Here is a 14430-nt window from a genome sequence, read left to right as displayed (position 1 = left end):
CTCTGTCTTCCTTTCTTTCAGTCACCATTGGGGTATCTCAAGGATCTACCTTAGTAGCCCTACTATTTAATATTTTAATATAAAGCTACTATGCACATAATCCCTCATTCAATACATGACTCAGCTCTCATTTGTAATCTGTTTAAACTCCAGCTACCTAAGAGTTCTTTTCTTCCACTGAAGCTTGGCTAGACAACTTCCATCTTCTGCTAAATCATAAAAAGTGCACCTCTTTATCCCAAAATTTCAGATACCAATCTGGAATTCGAAATCAATTCCTCAAATAATAAACAAATACAAAGTTACTATAGACAAAAATAAAACTTTAATTTACATATAGAAGAAGTAGTCAAAAGGACACATTAAAAACTCGGAACATTATACCAGATAAAACAATACTTCATTGAAATCAGCAGAGAAAAAATCCACCTATCTACTATCAACGCTGCTTCATGTCTCCCCTATACTTGTAAATCTTCATGCCAACCAAACCTCTAAGCTACAACAATGCTAAAACAAAATTGTCAGGTTTGCATGCAGCCTCCCTTATCACTGCACTGCCCCCACAAAATTAAACTGGCTAGAACTACCTCATCACCTAAGATAATCACAAAGAGTTGTACTCCACATCTTTGTACATAAATGCAACACATGTCCAAACCTAAAACATATCCTCCAACCCTACCTATCCCCAGAAGCCTAAAAGCCAATAACTCAGTGGGGAAGATCTTTATTCCCTTCATATCCCCAAACTATAGAACTCACTACCTTTACAGGCAAGACTAAATAACAACTAGGGTTACCACCTGTCCCACTTTGTGAGAGACAGTCCCTCTTTGGGCAGTTGTGTCGTGTGAAAAAAATCAAAAAATGGCAAATGTCCTGACATTTTAGGCCAAAAATATTTCCTACGTTTTCTTTACTAGTTGTATAAAACAGTTATTTTTTATCTGAAACACCTAAATGTTATATGAAATAGCACAACCAACTGAAATGCTACAAGAATAAGCTTTAATTTTGGCAAAAAAAGTGAAGTTCTATCCTTTGTACTGGTAATTGGTATGTTTTGCCCTGCAAAATCTGAATTTTCTACAAAAAATGTCCCATTTTGGGCATTTGAAAAGGTGGCAACCCTAATAACAACCTGTCCACTTTCAAAGGTCATCTAAAAGACCATCTCAAGGTCTCCTGGCTATCTTCCTGCTCCTCTCCAGGCTAATTCTAACACAAACATCCCTCTCTTTTACCACCACTTTCTCATATGCCTCTTGTCATCCCCAAACATTTGGGTCTTATTAGTAAGAAGTGAAGACTGAAGTGTAAATACAATATTTATTGTTTAAGTCTCTTGTAATTACTGCCATACTCTCTCCTCTTTGACTAATACTTCTGGACAGTACTGTCCACAACTATCCTAACTATGGGCCTCTGTCTTTCAGTTTTGCTCCTGCATTCTGTTAACATGTTACTGCCAACCTGATATAGTTTTGTTTGCAACCTCCACTGATAAAACAATATTTAAGGCATCTCCAAATGTGAGTTTACTTTTTCTGGTAATAACCTTTTTGAGTGTGTTTATTGTTTGTCCCACATACAATAATGTTTTCTCAAACTTTTCTGTAATAATGTCTCTCCAAAATTATAGCCTTGAGCTAATTTTTCCAGTCCAACAATGCACTTACAGGTATGTCTCAGTAAACCTTGTAGTGTGGATGCAAAATAGTATATTTGAACTATTTCACTAGGTTGAATATTAAAATGGTTTTGTAATAAGCATACCAATTGTACATAGGTCCTTTCACTGCATTTTAGGAGTCAGGAAGCTTTTTCTATTTGACATCTAACTGTTGTTTTAGCTCTGTGTACTCAGACAAGTATATCTTTCTATATAGCTACCTTAATTTTAAATACAAATAAAAAATGTTCCAGACTTCAGCATTATTCCTGTCAGAACTGAATATTCTGATTCATGCCAGTTTACAAAAATCATATTAAAATGCCCTAAAATGAAATCAAGAGCACACTAAAACACAAAGACAGAAAAAAATCTCTAAAATATTTATCTGTAGAACAAAAAAACACTTATCCGTTTTCCTGGATTTGCATCAGCAGCATTTTAGGAAACAATTGAAAAACACTTGGAATTTAATGCGTGGCTGTATTTGTCAGCTCAACTATCATATGACATTTCACTTAGAAACTAGTAACTAAAACAAAAATAAAAATTGTATATTAAAATGTGGTTTTGAGTTTTAAAACTTACCATTATACAAGCAACCACCAGCTACACTGAACACATCAGCTCTGAAAACCCAGCGTCCTGGATACTTGATATTACTTGTAGAGCCAATGTGCAAAACATCATTTGTTCTTGAGCCAGGAATGCTGAAATAGTGTGCTGCATTCCCACTGTTGAATCCAGCCTATAAAAATATAAATTAAAATATAAATGTCAGTGAAGGGAAGCAATTAAGACAATCAATACTAGACTGTAGTGGGGTACACTAAAGCAAATTGAATAAATGTATATTTTGCATAAGTGTAGGCAGTTTCAGTTTTGAGCTTTGCCTCTATTATATATGAGTTGTTTTCCTTAGATATACACTAATGCACTACATATTTTCATAAGTATATATTTTAATAACAGTATTAATATTAATCCCTAAGTGATAACCATTTGAAATGTTGAGACCCGCTAGAGTGAGTCCTGAAATATGGAGACTGAATGGCAGAAAGAACGGACTTGCATGTACTAAGTCTGAAATACCATATCTCAGAATATTCCCTTTACACTGAGATATGACAATCTTGGAACTGGTATATATAAGTTTGGGGGGGTCTTGCCCTCCCCCCAAGAAAAGAATAAAAAAAAAGTTTTAAGGTGAAGAGCAATTTTCGAGATTCGCTCTTCCCCTGTCTTTTCGGTCTTTTTTAATGGCTTTTCAGCAGCCTGCATTTTGAGTGCTGACATTTCAATAGGGCACATCAGTAAGTATTCCTGTGCAATTAACACTTGTTATATCAACAGTGTATCTTCATATGATGAGTGAGCATTGGTTTAATAAAGCATTTTTTTCCTTTACCATTAAACATCTCCCTCCACTTGCTCTACAGGCCCGTTCATTCCTCTAGATCTGAGCAGCAGAAAGTGGTGCCATCATCCATGATGATAGTGATTTTCTGCTTAATCGCTAACATGACTGAGTGTGTCATTAAGCTGCACTTGGGTTGGGCATTTAATGAGTATCTGCATGTTACTCTCTTTTGTAAGTGACATAGACCCTCTGGAAGATCCCTCTCCTCAACGCTAGTGGAGCCATGTGTTCTTCAGAGTCCCCTGGGGACTCTGCCATGAGACTGAGTGCCTGCACATACCCCCCTCATCCTACCCACAAAGTGAGGCTAGACAGCCAAGCCATGTTATTCATTCATTCATTCCCCCTGCCAGTTCCAAAAGAGACTCAAGCTGCTAATCAGACTTGGTTGCCTGGGCCATAATCCAGGCTTTATCCCTATGTACCAATGGAGTCGACAATAAAGCCTTTTTAAACAGTATCCTGATGGTGATATATCAGTTAATCAGAACATATTAAACCACGTATGTCTTAATTTATATTGCACTTCACTTGTGAACCATATCGTTAATTAAGTTAATTACTCCTAGTCACCTGATAATATTTGATGACTTTACTAACTTGTCAACAATTATCCTGAGTTCTCCTTTGGATTATTCTGATCTGTTACTGCTAGTAACTTGTAGGCCCTTCTATTCAATGTTATCCCCTAACAAATGGGCAGATGGATTCAGAAACAAATGTATACTGATACTATCTGAACCGTGAAAAATGTATACTGATACTATCTGAAACGTGAAACACAGCTGATGGAAGGACTGATTCAAATGGGATAGACACTCAGAAGTAACTAAAAATTACAAGTAAGGAAGTTCTTTACAGATAATGCAGCAGACAGATTTCAACTCTGCAACAAAATATACAAAGCATGCCATGCTGCTTATTTTTACAACGTGTCTGTTGTATACAGATATGTGATCATGTTTCCTGAAGCACAGTAGGAACAGGGAAACTTTCGAAGGCACAAATGAGCATGATTTTGATAGGAAGCACAAGTCATTCTGTAGGGTGCTGTGTAGTAAGACATAACTACAGTACTAGAACATGCTTATAAGAACATATTACTGGGCACAGAACATTCAGTTTGCAACATGTGCTCCCATAGAAACTAAGTCATAAGTACATGTGTACAGGAATGACTCTTTGAGTGTGTCTGCATGTGTGTGTGTGTGTGTGTGTGTGTGTGTGTGTGTGTGTGTGTGTGTGTGTGTGTGTGTGTGTGTGTGTGTGTGTGTGTGTGTGTGTGTGTGTGTGTAGCCAGTAGTAGTAGTAGGGCCACTGAAAGAGGATAAGTGTGTAAGTAACAATAAAAAAACGTAGACTACCTCTGCTATGCACTCAGAAAAAGCATGTAGTCATGCCCGTGTGACCACATGTACCAACATGTAACCATTAGCTGTGCAGGATAATAGCCAGGAGAGGGCGAAGGCTGCCAGACAGCAGGCAGGTGGTATTCATGTTTGTCTGCTACTATGCACAATATGTCATTTGTGCACAACAAAGCTGACATCCAAGGTAAACATATGCCATGTGGTACAATAATATTTCATGTGAATGAATAAAGGAAGTGTTGTACAAGATGCATGTATTGTTAGGTAACTCAGAAAATGTGGTGGAGCTATGATAAGGAAGGATGTAAGGTACACCCATAGACCATTGTTCTGTGCCAGCCCAGCATGTGAAAAGAAGCCTACAAGGACAGACAATCCATATATGCTACACAGGTTCCATCCAGTGACATGTGACACATAACATACCTGTAAGCTCGTACAAACCCTTTGCTATACCACAGAATATTAAACACATGAGAAAAACAAAACTCCAGCTACAGTCTCCAGATAATGTAATAATAAGATTAAGGATTTTTGTCTGTATAAGATTTTATAGTGAACAATTCTTAAAACACATCTTAAAGTATTGTAAACAGTTCTTTCAACCCCCTCTTCTTGGATTAATATAAACCTTTATATATATATATATATATATATATATATATATATATATATATATATATATATATCTTATTAAAATTTCTACATTGTAGTTTATGTTTTGCCAATGCCTTTAGAGCATTCCTCTTTAATGTGTGAATATGTTGGTATATACATTTCTTTATTGTTTCTCTGTTTTACCAACATAAAATGTTGGACAGGATAAATAAAATGCTTTGTATGCTGCACCTGTTGTCTCACAATTATAAAAACCTTTACATGCATATGTACTGTAATCATGCCTAATGGTAACATATTTACTGTTAAAAGTGTATTTGCACTGCATACAGTGGCCACAGTTATACATACCAGGCATTCTGTTGCTATCAGGAAGTGGCCATTGTTCTAATACAGTTTTAATATTACAACCACCTCTACTGGTAATATTGGTTTTAATTTTGATCTTACACCAATATTATAACCACCTCTGTTAGGATAAGATTAAAATTAACACCAATATCCCCAGACACAGTTACACTTTGCCAATGGTGTCCAATTTTGTTCTTAAATTATTGTTATTATAAAAGACTGTACCTTAGTATTATTGAATTCAAAATTAGTATTAGCAGTTTGATTATTCTTGACAAGACATTGCCTCAGAGCAGGTGCAAAACAATTAGACTTCTTGTTAATTATTTCATACATAATGTTGTCCAGTAAAGGAATCTGATAACCTTTATCTAAAAATACATTTTTCATAAATAAAACTTTTCCATAAAAACATTCATCAGTAGATGCTGAGGCAATCTGATCAATATTGAATTAAAATACATTTCTTTTCATTTTAATGAGGTGATTACTTTTGAAATTCACATACAAATTACTACAATGTTGGTTTTCTCTACATGTTAGATTCAAACCAATCACACACATTATTTTTAAAAATAGAATTATCAAGAAAATTTATATCAGTGTAGGAATGATGATAGGTAAAGCTAAAAAAAATAGTACTATTTACCAAAACTTGAAAACAAAAATCCCGTTAAGGTTTCAACATTAAAAGATGAAAGAATAAAAATGTCATTAAAGCATCTTAAACTTTTCTACTTATTTTTTCTTTCTACATATCTATTTATCTATATAAACATAAATTAGAATAAAAACTATTATTTACAAAATCATGTTCACACTAACTCAAAACTAAATTGGCAAAATTAGAGGATGACAGCACAACAATACCAATGCCAAAATGTAAATTATTTTCAAAGGTACAAAAATATTACTTAGAACCAAATCCATAAAATGACACATTATATCAACATCAGTATAAGAGAGAGACAACCAAAAGTTAAAATAATGCCCGTAAACCATGGCACAGTCAAATCCTATAGGTTGACAGTGAAAAGAATCTCAATAGCTGCTGTGACCACCAGTAAATAATTTTTAGTTAATTGTCAATAGAACATCTAAACATTTTAAAGACTCCTAAAAGATGTAGAAATTGCTTCAAAATATCTTTTAATTTTTTGTCCACAAACAAAGCAAAAATTTCTGTTTTGCTATGTCTAGCTGAAAATATAGGTCTAAGTGGTGGGTCTATTTTACACTTATAAATATTGAGAATACCATAAATACATGGAATTATAGAACAATAACCTTTAATTGAAAAAGAAACTTCTAGAAATCAATTGAGCTATCAATAAATCTTGTATAATACTATTATCTACCAAAATAATTTCCTTTCTAAACACAATGTAATTAGATTCGTCCTGTAATAAATTGTACATCTTAAATGAATATTCCGTTGAAGACATCAATACGACTCCTTCCCTTTTATCTGGTTTCATAATCCAGGTATTCTTGTCGTTAGACATATCTTTCAATAATCTTCTTTGCCAGTTAGTAATAATGGTAAAGTTTATCAGCTTCCTTGAATGCCAAAATAATGGCTATTTTACATAAATTCTGAAAAGCCAATAAAAATGGTAGAAGGGGCAGGTGAAAAAGACTACATAGATGAAACTAATCACATATGGCATCAGGCACACAGATCCATGAAGAAGATGCACTCAACAAGAACAGATCATGGCATCAAATGCAGATTTGAAAATATGATACTGTGCTTTAAACTACATAACATGATCAAGGATAGTGACGATTTATAATGGGGAATTTAAAAGACGGATGTTGACAAATCCTCTTTTTCTATAGCTGTGGGGGTCCCCTCTGTGTTGTTCCCAATGTTTCCCCAAGGTGTGCTCCTGCCATTCTCTACCTCTTAAGCCCATTCCTGAACCCCAAGTTCTGATTGAACTGCATGACTTACTCCTCAAAAGAAGCTTCATTAGTGGGACTAGTGGTGGTATCACAATGCAAGTTGAACAGGTGAGAGTTTACAGTGCACCTCTCCACAGGAGACAGAAGAAGTGAAAGTGCTAGAGAAGGACCTGGCCAAACTTAGCCACTGCTGGAAGCCCTCATAGCCAATACCAGGTAAGTGGGAACTAAATGTTTTGGTATATAATGAAGTGTCAGTTCTAACCATCACCTTAATTTAAAACAATGTTAAAAACAGACACTAAAATCTAGTTAGATATGTCTTTTCTAGCTGGTTCAGTCACTTGTTATTGTTGTTTTCTGTGTAGATATATAGTCAGTTCCAAGCAGGTTTCTTATATTAATTCTGCTGATATGTTTCAAATTAAACAATTGACTGCATGCCATTCTACTAAGGTGATTTATTTATTTAGCCAGCTTCATTTTCCAAAATTTTATTTTATTTTGGAAGACATTTCATCACTTAAAGACTAAGATGTAGCGCAGAGTGATGAACTTACTCTGCCTAAACACTGCCAGACCTAGGTGCAGTATACTAGTAATAAACAGTCTAACGTGTGGTCACTAGTGTGTGAGTCTAAGATTTTACTTTCAGTGATAGAGTCTGGGAATCTTGGAGATATCTCTTTTCCTCAAGATAGAAGGATATTGGTCATTAGTATATATAAGTAGCAGGGTGTGGTGCATTTTTACAACTTTTAGGATTTTCAAAAGTTATTCCTGTTCAAAAAATGCAATGTTTTGAGATCAAGCTTATGTGTGGCACTAACAAAAGCAGTCACAGTCTAGTCATGGTTACTGTTAGCACCAAGTACAGCCTTCATTTAATTATAGGTGCCGACTTCATTGCTATCTATACACTTGTATAAACACTACATTACATTGCCAATATTCACATGCTGGGTTTGCACTCTTAATAGCTCAGCTTATCATTACACAGCTTTGTTGTTTTTTTTTTTTTTTGCATTTAAATGCTTATTAATCACAAGATATATGCTAATATATGTTTTAAGCAATTTTCTGAGTCATGACAGTCATATTAATTTCTATGCATTTCATGAATTATGCTTGTCCTGTTTAAGTCTTATAATTACTGAATGGTTAATCAGACTGAGGCTTGTTTGTTCTTCATCATTAGGGAAGCATCATTTTTTTTTAAAACTGAGTTTTATTGATTTTTGTACTATTACCACAGAAAAGCTCACCTGGAGTTATATGATATAGCTTTTTACAAGTATTGTTGTTAAAGTCTTTTATATACTTGAGTAGGCAGATTTGTTATTTGCCATTAATTATTGATACTTTTTGACATTACAGCATATGTATAATTTATACATTTTAGTTGTATTTGAGTGATTCCCCTTCATTTCTTTTTTTTGGGGGGGGGTTGTTACATTTGATGAGCAAATCTCAGCATTTTCCCAAATAGATTTTATCCAGCTCTTACATACAGTTCTGTGGTGCATACTGACTTTGTGACAGAGAGTTATAGGAAATATCTCTGCAGTGAAATATCTGAAAAGTGAACTGTCTTTTGTCTAAGAAATTCGTATTCAAATTTCATTTATTTTGGGTTGATTGGCTGCCTACCATGTATGGTGGATGTCCCTGTTCTTGAGATATTTTGATCAGTGACACTGACCAGTGATGGGAACAATGACATTATGATAGTCACTGTCATCTCTAAATAATCTGCAGACCAGCTGGTTGTCCCTGATTTGAACATTCAATCAAAACATTACTGCATCTCTTTTTAGTTTGAAAAATATCTTTGATTACAACCTTTCTGCATTACAAAACTTTTAAACATGTATTCAGTAGCTAGGATTGTGTGGCCCAAAAGTTACACTTTGTTAAGATTCAGATGATGTGCAATTAAACCAATAGTGGGGACAGATACACTAGCATGCTTCAATATCTTTTAAACAATATAAATTGATTATTATCATTGACAAATGTACCTCTTCTCAATAGTGAGTTGTAGAACTTAACCAGGTACTTACGTATTATCGCAACCAGGTTCAAATTTCAGCTAATGGGAAGTTGTTGCATCAAAAAAGTATGCGGGTTTTGGAATCCAAACAAGAAGGAGGAACTGTTGTAAATGAGGACATGGGTATTTCTAGATCTGACTAGTATGAATACTTAAAAAAAAGTGCGAAATGTGTTCGTGGACTACAGCTCCTGAATGATGTGATGTGTGTGATAGAAGACATCTTGTTCGACAGCACTTTGCAGGCCATTTCCGTTCCTCATTGCTGTTAACAGAGACTATATATTTCATACTACAGAAGTGATATTACATGTGACCAGTGCTGTATACTTTAGAAGTCCAACTTTTGCTATTGGGGTGAGGTGGCAATTTACTAAATGTCACCTACTGTGTTCTGAGTATACGTTTCTGAAGAAAACTGATCACGTTTGAGGAGAGTGTCAGGTGGAAAGTTAGGTGCAGGCAGTGTATACCTCACAAACATTTCTGTATGGTTAGAGTACACTGTAAGGGTACATTATTATTAAGAAAAGGCTTATAATTGTACTGTGTTGCTCATCTTTAGAAACATATAGACTGCGTGACTCATGTTTGATTGTAGTAAAAGAAGCACTCATATTTGTGGATGCCGTGCTCAGCTGTTCCCCATACTCCTCCCACTCCACCCAGTCAGTTTACAACAAGAAAGAGACTGCTATAGGTTACTGAAGTCCCAACTTGTAAGTGTATAGTCACTGCAGTAACTCCCATGACCTTAACATAATCATCCTTTGTTGTTTTGGGGGAGCTTTGCATACTTACGTATTATCGCCATCCTCAAAGAGGAATTTGAGACTTATTCCTCTTCCTGACCAATTACCCAATCTGAGAGATACCTAGTTAGTAGCTTACCCACCCCTGCAAAAACACAATGACTCGTTTGTTCATACTTTGAAGAATTATGACACTTTTGGAACTTGGTTGCGGTAATATGTAAGTACCCTTAACCACTACGTTAATCATCCTATAACGATGCACATGCCATAATTTGCTTAACAAACTGCACAGCTATGGCTAATTAGTTCTCAAAAAGAAATGTTTCAGTAATTATCAACTTATTTTTAACTGAAACAAAACAAAACTGCTTCTGTTTACCTCTGGCAGCATCTCTACAACCTCAAAAACAACACCTCAGTAGAACTAGTACTACAAGCCAAATTCCTTATAGTAATCATAGATCACAAACTTATTTTTGAGAAATGCAATGATTATGTCACAACAGCCACTAAGAAAAAATTAGAAATGCTATATAACTCCAAACTTCATTTAACTGATAAATCACTCAAAGACACTGTACAAACATTAGTCTTACTACCCAGCTTATTATACCTATCTTCATTATTTACCAATATACCTAAGATACACCTGAATAAATTAGAATGAAGATACAGCAAAGTGGCCAAATTTGCCTATAGTAGTCTGAATAAACTCAAGATTGCATAGCTCTCCAATGAAATACAGTGGCTGGAGCTACAATGTCATCTCACACTCACTTAGTTGAAACTCAGATAGAAAATAATTTACCATCCTGGCAAACTGTCATCACTAATTGTAATAGTTAAAAAAATACATCCCACCTAGAAGCTACAATTCACAAACTCAAAACCTTCTTCAAGTAGCTAAAATCCAGTAGTTGCTATAGTGACTCACTTCATCTGTCTGCATAGCTAGGCTATGGAAGTTCATCCCACATGACATTAGAAGTGAAACTAATCAACACAATTTTATTCATAAGCTAAAAGTTTACATTACCAACAAGTAGTCCTGTTCCTATATCTGACATTCTGTTTCTTCCTTTTTCCACTCTGCCATCCTAAAATGTATGTTTTAAGTCTCTACAGTATATCTGACTAAAATAATTTTAACATCCCATCTTATATGTTTTCTCTTCTCTCTTTTATCATACAGTCTCTGTCCCCCTACTGTTTTATGGTTCCTTTTAACTTGCATTATATACCTGAACATTAATTCTCATTTTATTTTATATATCACTCTATTTTAATTTGTAACATTACTTTAGGCTTTTTTCCCTAGTGCACAGCTGAAAATGATCCTTAAGTTCAGTTTGTCTATCTGGTTAACAAATGTTAAAATGGGTCTACCTGAGAATATCGAAACCCCATATCAGCAAATCTCATTTCATCGAGATGACAATACTAAATCCTCACTTACTCGAAACCTTAAACCAGCGAAAATGTTCACCGGGAATCTAACGACTCGGCCACCCTGGAGGTATTTGCCCTTTCCCCCACTATTGTGCGATCTTGGAGTTGGTATATATAGTTAGGAGGGTGTGGGGGACAAAGTCCCCATCTTGGTGGACTTTAATCACTTTGTTGTGCATATGTTGTCCTGGTGGCCAAATGGTTAGTTTCCCGGTGAACATTTTCGCTGGTTTAAGGTTCTACGTAAATGAAAATTCGATATTGTTGTTTTGATGAAATGGGATTTCCTGATATATATATATATATATATATATATATATATATATATATATATATATATATATATATATATATATAGGGTCTATATTAAATCACAGAATGCTTAAAAAAGCGAACAGTGATTGATCGACCCTATGTAAGCGAAAGCTTACAATGTCGAAGAGTCAGAACAGCGATTTTTTTCCAAGGGGGAAAAAATTGCTGCTCCAACAACAAAATAAAAAAATAAACAACAATATCAAACATTACATTAAGGGGGGGCTTCACCCCCCCCATACTCCCCTACTTAAATATACCAACTCTGAGACCGTACTACAGTGCCAAAAATGGCAAAGTACTGAATTGGCCAAGCAAATTCTTTCCCAGGGAAAGAATTTGCTTAACAGCCGCTTCGATATTTTGCCGTTTCAGCCTTTTAAGTTCAACCAAGACACTTTTGAAAGAATGTGTCTTCGGAATATAGACCCTATATATATATATATATATATATATATATATATATTTATGTGTGTGTGTATATATATATATATATATATATATATATATATATATATATATATATATATATATGGGTCTACTATACATGATCAGCATTTCAAAAAGCTGAAGACCATATGGCTGAGACCATATGAACGACTTTTGAAATGTTGATCATGTTAAAAAAAAAAAGAAAATCCCTAACCTTCACATTGATAGCAGGAGGGCAAGCCCCCCTGCACCCCCCCGCCGAAACTTAAATATACCAACTCCGAGATCGCACTATAGTGTGGAAGATGAAAATCTTTCCATTCTGCACTGTACGGAGATGCCCGTTCTGCATGGTCGATATTTCAAAGGTCGATCATATGGTCTCAGCCATATGGTCTTCGGCTTTATGAAATTTCGACCATGTGTAGAGGACCCATATATATATATATATATATATATATATATATATATATATATATATATCAGAAGCAACAGAATTATTATCTGGGTGACTAATTATTTTGAATATATTGTGAATTTAAGACTGCATTTTTGTATAAATATAGGTAAATGTTCTGCTTCATAATCAGTTCTTAGAAAGAGAGTTTTTGATTTGCATGGCTACAGTGACTTATCAACAGACACTGATGGTGAAGGGACTGTCAAGGGACCCAAGGATCTCTGATAATAAGAATAATGTAGAGGTAAAATAACTTGTGGATCCAATACCCATCCTATAAATCTGTTAGTAAATGCTGGGGGGAGAGTTAGACATAGGCATTTGGTGAACACACTAATTTGCTACCCAAATCTTCATTCATTTAATGATGCAGAATGGTTTGAACAGTTAAACAAGATAAATGTCTCTATGGTAAATGTTTTTTTTTTTTTTTGCAGGAAATCAGTGAATTTACATCTACACTTCACTGGTCATCCCTATAAAAATGCACATTACAGTGCAATCCCAATAAGTTTTGGATTTAGGTGTCCACCCTTTAGTCATTTCCAATATCCTGTTATTGACTCTTCATCAATGTGTTACAGGAAATTCAGTGCAGTTGTTAACAGGTATGTAAATGTTGGTATGATAACAGTGCTTCTGATGAACGCCTTGCATTACACCTTTTACAACAAGAAAACCATTTGACATTGAACAGGCTGAGAAGGCAGGGGTTAGTACTTGGCACTGTGATGATTACAGGACAAAAACTTTGAGACAGGTAAGCAATTTATGTTTTTATATTGCCATGCATATGTAAGAAAACTTTTTTTTATTTTATTGTGCAACGTGGCATTATTCCAGAATTTCTTTCTGAACTGATAGTTGCTTAATCACATTAGTCACTTGTCTTACTGAAACACATGAATATTTGTTTACAACTGGAAGTCATCCCCCATTAAGAGGAAAGAACTCCCCAACAGAATCATAATCAAAATGCTTTACTTCATCCTTTTATTCTTTGTTGGAACATGTCAGGTTGTAAATATTAGATAATATTGAACTCCATTAACTTAGTTAACAAAATGCAGCTGATACAAAGGTGGTATTTGGTTACACTCATTGTTCAGTTCTTCTGCATAACCATCTCACGTGATGGTGGTTTGGAAGCACTTCAGTACTGGCTACAGAATTATTCTATATATAAAGAGACTTTAATTAGTTTACTGTTGGGTTTGAGTAAACATGTATTGGAAAAGAATGTTTTCTATTCTGGACAGAAACCTCTTCTACAGACTAGAGGAACTGCCATGAGGACTTTGTTTCCTGCACATATGAAGACCTCTTCAATGGCCATTTCAAAGGAGAGTATATCTATAACTGATATACTGTGGAGTTATGGGTAATGTCATGTTAAAAGACAAGCCATTGTGAAGCACGGGACAATGGCAGGTTAAATGAAACGCTTAACATGTAATGTACTCTCTTCCTTTTTTTTCTTTCTTGTTGTTCCCATGGTTACGGATGTGGGATTTTCCCACTCTGACTGTTAAGGGGCAAGGAATGCATCTGAAATGTGTTGAATCTCCAGATGCTCTGGATCCTCTTGTTAATGTAACAAGCAAAGAGGACAGATCAGTGGAAT

At 34.9% G+C, this 14430-nt stretch overlaps 1 protein-coding gene across 1 annotated transcript in view; it reads right to left on the bottom strand.

Moving 5' to 3' along the window:
- Positions 1–14430, bottom strand: part of LOC122808387 (alpha-tectorin-like) — a 161329-nt gene that overhangs the window by 92984 nt on the left and 53915 nt on the right. Inside the window, exon 6 of the mRNA XM_044079353.1 lies at positions 2264–2423. Within this exon, the coding sequence (XP_043935288.1) occupies positions 2264–2423 (160 nt within the window). The remainder of the gene's footprint in view (positions 1–2263; positions 2424–14430) is intronic.

The sequence above is a fragment of the Protopterus annectens genome, chromosome 8.part0 (assembly GCF_019279795.1).
Source record: "Protopterus annectens isolate FY-2018-M chromosome 8.part0, PAN1.0, whole genome shotgun sequence".
NCBI lineage: Eukaryota > Metazoa > Chordata > Ceratodontiformes > Protopteridae > Protopterus > Protopterus annectens.
The sequence above is the reverse complement of the archived record's forward strand: the minus strand, read 5'-3'. Positions and strand labels throughout refer to the sequence as shown.